The sequence below is a fragment of the Galeopterus variegatus genome, unplaced genomic scaffold (assembly GCF_000696425.1).
Source record: "Galeopterus variegatus unplaced genomic scaffold, G_variegatus-3.0.2 Scaffold10932, whole genome shotgun sequence".
Taxonomy (NCBI): domain Eukaryota; kingdom Metazoa; phylum Chordata; class Mammalia; order Dermoptera; family Cynocephalidae; genus Galeopterus; species Galeopterus variegatus.
This window is the reverse complement of record NW_007737043.1, coordinates 41069-45836: the sequence shown is the minus strand read 5'-3', so window position 1 is coordinate 45836 and position 4768 is coordinate 41069. Positions and strand designations below refer to the sequence as shown.

At 54.1% G+C, this 4768-nt stretch overlaps 1 protein-coding gene across 1 annotated transcript in view; it reads left to right on the top strand.

Moving 5' to 3' along the window:
- Positions 1-4768, top strand: part of LOC103610322 (basic proline-rich protein-like) — a gene marked incomplete at its 5' end in the record, with an annotated part of 17928 nt that overhangs the window by 4404 nt on the left and 8756 nt on the right. The window contains 4 exons of the mRNA XM_008594510.1: positions 474-716; positions 1639-1720; positions 2181-2252; positions 2874-3032. Of these exons, the coding sequence (XP_008592732.1) occupies positions 474-716; positions 1639-1720; positions 2181-2252; positions 2874-3032 (556 nt within the window). The remainder of the gene's footprint in view (positions 1-473; positions 717-1638; positions 1721-2180; positions 2253-2873; positions 3033-4768) is intronic.

Genomic DNA, 4768 nt, shown 5'->3' with positions numbered 1-4768 from the left:
GCTGAAGGTTACTCCTGGGTGTACTAATGATCTGGCTCTTTTGTCCTTTCCTTCCTGCCATCCCAGCCCACTTCCCTAGCCATAGAATGTCCGCAGGCAGAAGGATGCAGGTACCTGATGTAGGAAGCCTGGGACAGATTGGAGAACAATTCCCCAGCCACAGGGAAACTCAGGATTGGACCAAGGGCAAATGGCCAGGGCAGCAAGAGTAACTGGTTAATGGTGGATGATTTCAGGCGTTGTCAGTGGGCTATACTTCCTGCCATGTGTNATACTGAACCCCAACAAAAGCCAACCCCTCCCCGGTGACCCGAGAGACGGGTCCCACACGCCCACCGAACACCGCCCTCCGTTACCGCCGCCACTGTCGAAGCAGACAGGCCGACCAGCGAGTCTGAAACCCAACAGTAGCCCCCCCTCCCCCGGGACCCTAGACCCGTGCTCGACCACTACTGCCGACGCCGCCCTCGTAGTCCAAGCAGACAGGCCGATCAGGGAGCCTGATCCCCAACAAAAGTCACCCACGCCACGGGGACCCGAGACCCGTGCAGGCCGTCCGCAGTCGCAGAATCCATCGCCGCCACCTCTGTCGCGTCCTTCCAAGTAGCCAGGCCTACCAGGGAACAGGAAACCTATCAAAAGCTCCCCCTCCCCACGGGGACCCGAGTCCCAGACCCGCCCACGGTCGCCGTCGCCCAAGCAGCCAGTTCGACCAGGTAGGTTGAACCCCATCAAAAGCCCCCTACCCGGAGGACCCGAGACACAGTCCCGCCCACCGCCGCCGCCGCCTGCCGCCGCCCAAGCAGCCAGGGCGACCATGGAGCCTGAAACCCAATAAAAGCTCCTCCCACNCTAGATATTCGTATGCAAATTGAATGAATTTTCTGTACCAAAAGGGCTTTGTAATTAAAAACCAGTTATTTAAAATGCAGGGCACATTTTTTTAGTTTAGAAAACATACTCTAAAAATATTTTACTTAAAAGAGGTGATTATCTAGACACGATAATTGAATATAATGTGAATTATATTTCCCCCGCTTTTTGCCCATTAAATTTTAAATTTGAGACCTCCTGGCAATGAGTGACCAACCAAATGCATGAGTGAACTCTGTCAGCATATTGGTAACAAAGTGCTCTCTCTTGACTTGTACAGGAAAACCAGGTTCTAAGATTGTAGGGTGTATAAGAATTACCTAAGAACCTTGCTAAAGCCACAAATTCCTAGATTCCCCCTAAAGGTATTCTAATCCAGTAGAACTTTTTTTGAGGCCTAGCGATCTACAATTTAAAAAATGCCCCAGGTGATTCTGATGAAAGTGGTCCTGGAACATCATTTTGTAGAACTCTGCGTTATAAAACACTAAGCGATTCATGAAATATTAACCTAAGTGAATCTTTCACATTCTTGGCACCTGTGGCAGTCCTTCAATGTCATTCTAATCTTTGCAGTGAAAGTTCCATATAGTGGCCAAATTTTCAATTCAACACAATTCTACTGAAATTTAAATCACTTACAACATTTATCACTGCTGCTCAACCTGCCGGTTAAATAACTTTTATGCTCCACTCCAGAGATGCCTCATTTCAATAATGAATTAAGAAATCCTTATAAAGTGGCCTATCTTCCTGTAACCACAGCCGCCGCTGCCGTCCAAGCAGCCAGGCCGATCAGGGAGCCTGAACCACATCGAAAGCCCCACCCCGGGGACCCGAGACCCGGGTCCGCCCACCGCCGCCTCCGCCGCCTCCATCTTAGTCTAAGGAGCCAGGCCGACCAGGTCGCCTCAAGCCCAACAAAAGCCACGCCCCCAGGATCGGAGACATGGGCCCCCCAACCGTCCCAGCTGCCGCCCAAGCAGGCAGGCCGACCAGGGAGCCTGAATCCCAATAAAAGCTCCCCCACCCAGGGAACCAAGATCCATTCCCCAAAACCGTCGCCCCCGTCCAATCTGCCAGGCCGATCAGGGAGCCTGAACCCTAACAAAAGTCCCCCACGCCCCGGGGACCCGAGACCCGGGCCCACGCACCGCCGCCGCCACCGCCGTCCAAGTAGCCAGGTCGAACAGGGAGCCTGAACCCCAACAAAACCCCGCCACCTGGGGACCCGAGACTCGGGACCGCCCACCGACGCCGCCGCCCAAGCAGCCAGACTGACCAGGGAGCCTGTACCCCATCAAAAGCTCCCCGTTCCCCGGCATCCGAGAGCCGGACCAGCCCACCGCCGCCGCCACCCAAGCAGACAGGCCGATCAGGTAGACTGAACCGCAACAAACACCCCCCTCACAGGGGTCGAGAGACACTGGTCGCACACTGCCCACCACACACCGCCCACCGTCTCCACCGTCTAAGCAGCCAGGCCGATCAGGGAGACTGAACCCCCAAAAAGGATGCCCCCCCCCGGGCACCCGAGACCTTGGTCCTCCCAGCGCTGCCACCGTACATGCAGCCAGGCCGACCAAGGAGCCTGAACCCCTACAAAAGACCCGCCCCCTGGGACCCCTGACCCAGGCAGCCCATCTCCGCCGCCACCGCCATCCAAGCAGCCAGGACGATCAGGGAGACTGAACCCCAACAGAAGCCCCACCCCCGAGTTCCCGCCACCCGGGATAGCCCACCGCACAGCGCCACCGCCGCGGCTGTCCAAGCTTCCAGGCCAACAAGGGAGCCTTCACCCAAACAAAAGCCCCGCCCCCAGGACCGGAGACCTGGGCCCCCCCACTGCCGCCACTGCCGCCCAAGCAGCCAGGCGGACCAGGGAGCCTGAACCCCATCAAAAGCCCCCCACCCCGAGGACCCGATACCCGGGCCCGCCTACCACCGCCGATGCCGCCCAAGCAGCCAGGCTGACCATTTAGCCTGAACCCATATAAAAGCCCCCCTGCCCGTGGACCCGAGACACGGACCGTCCGTTGCCCACCGCACAACGCCCAAAGCCCACCGCCGCCGTCGTCCAAGCTGCCAGGCCAACCAAGAGCGTTCAACCCAACAAAAGCTGCCCCCCACTCCCGTACCTGAGACCCGGTCCGCCCACCGTGGCCATCGCCCCCGTCCAACCTAAGACCTTCTACATGGTTTTTGCAGCGGGTCACAATGGAAACCCAAACCAGTTGAACAAAGCTCACAATTATAGGCCTGAAGAATGAGGAAAGTGGGGTAATTATGCACCAATTCCCATTCCTCTTTGGCTGAAGGTTACTCCTGGGTGTACTAATGATCTGGCTCTTTTGTCCTGTCCTTCCTGCCATCCCAGCCCACTTCCCCAGCCAGAGAATGTCCGCAGGCAGTAGGATGCAGGTACTTGAGGTAGGAAGCCTGGGACAGATTGGAGAACAATTCCCCAGCCACAGGGAACCTCAGGAATGGACCAAGGGCACATGGCCAGGGCGGCAAGAGTGACTTTTCTAGATGTTAATGGTGGATGATTTCAGGCTTGTCAGTGGGCTCTGCTTCCTGCCATGTGGAGGAATCTGGTCTAGACTGAAAGAGAAGGAAGCTGACTTGCAGAAAAAGAGGCAGAGACAGAGATGCTGACAGCAGTTGAAGCCCTGGTTCCAACTGTTTTGGAGGCCCTGACCAGAGCTTTCTCTATTTAGCCCTTTCTTGGCTTCAGTGAGTAATTAAAACCACCTTTATATGTTAACAAATTTGAGTGAGGTTCTTGTCATGTCACCCAGACAAACCTATTAAACTTATTAAGATATTCACATCAACATCCCTAGGATGAGATGCCAGTACTGTCACCCTAAATGTAAATGTGATCAAAATAGAGTAACAATCATGAAAACTTCAGCTCTACCGTCTATACTTCCCTCAGCAGCAGGGTTTTACTTTACTTATTCTTAAATTGAGACAGTTTTTAAATTGCCTCAAATATGTTCCTTATTTATCCACTGCTGCATAAATCTTTGCACAACCAATACTCATCAGACTTAGTAAAACATTCTCTATCTACATTGAGGATAATTTTGTGGAAAAAGTATTAAATGAATTTTATTCTTAGAAGCGACTTTACATTTTTTGAAAGAAATGTGTTTGTTGGGTATAAATTTTACATCAGCTGAAAAAATGCCTGAGTTCACCTGACACTGGGGCAGCAGGTCCTCTGCAGGCCTACGGCACCCTCTCCCCAGGGAAGCGCACACACATACACACTTGTACACACACACCTGTACACACACACATGCATACATACCTCTGCACACGCACACACGTGCCTGCACACAGGGCAGGAACAGGAAAGAGGANCCGCCCCTGCCGCCACTGTCCAAGCTGCCAGTCTGATCAGGGAGACAGAACTCCAACAAAAGCCCCACCCCCGAGTTCACGCCACCCGGTACAGCCCACTGCACAGCGCCACCGCCGCTGCCGTCCAAGCTGCCAGGCCAACCAAAAGCGTTCAACCCAACAAAAGCTGCGCGCCACCATGCCCCCCCCACCCGTACCTGAGACCCGGTCCGCCCACCGTGGCCTTCGACCCTGTCCACCCTAAGACTTTCTCCATGCTTTTTGCAGTGGGTCACAAAGGAAACCCAAACCAGTTATTCTTTGTATGCAGTGGGTCACAAAGGAAACCCAAACCAGTTATTCTTTGTAGGTTGTCCTAGTGTCTATTTCCCCAAAAGGAGACTCTGAAACAAGGTAGTTTATTTGGGACCTGATCCCAAGAAGCATGGTAAGAGAGTGGGGAAGTGAGACAGGGTAAAGAGAAAAGCAATAATCAAAAGTGTTCAGTCCAGGGGGCCGGCCCGGTGGCGCACTGCTACAGTGG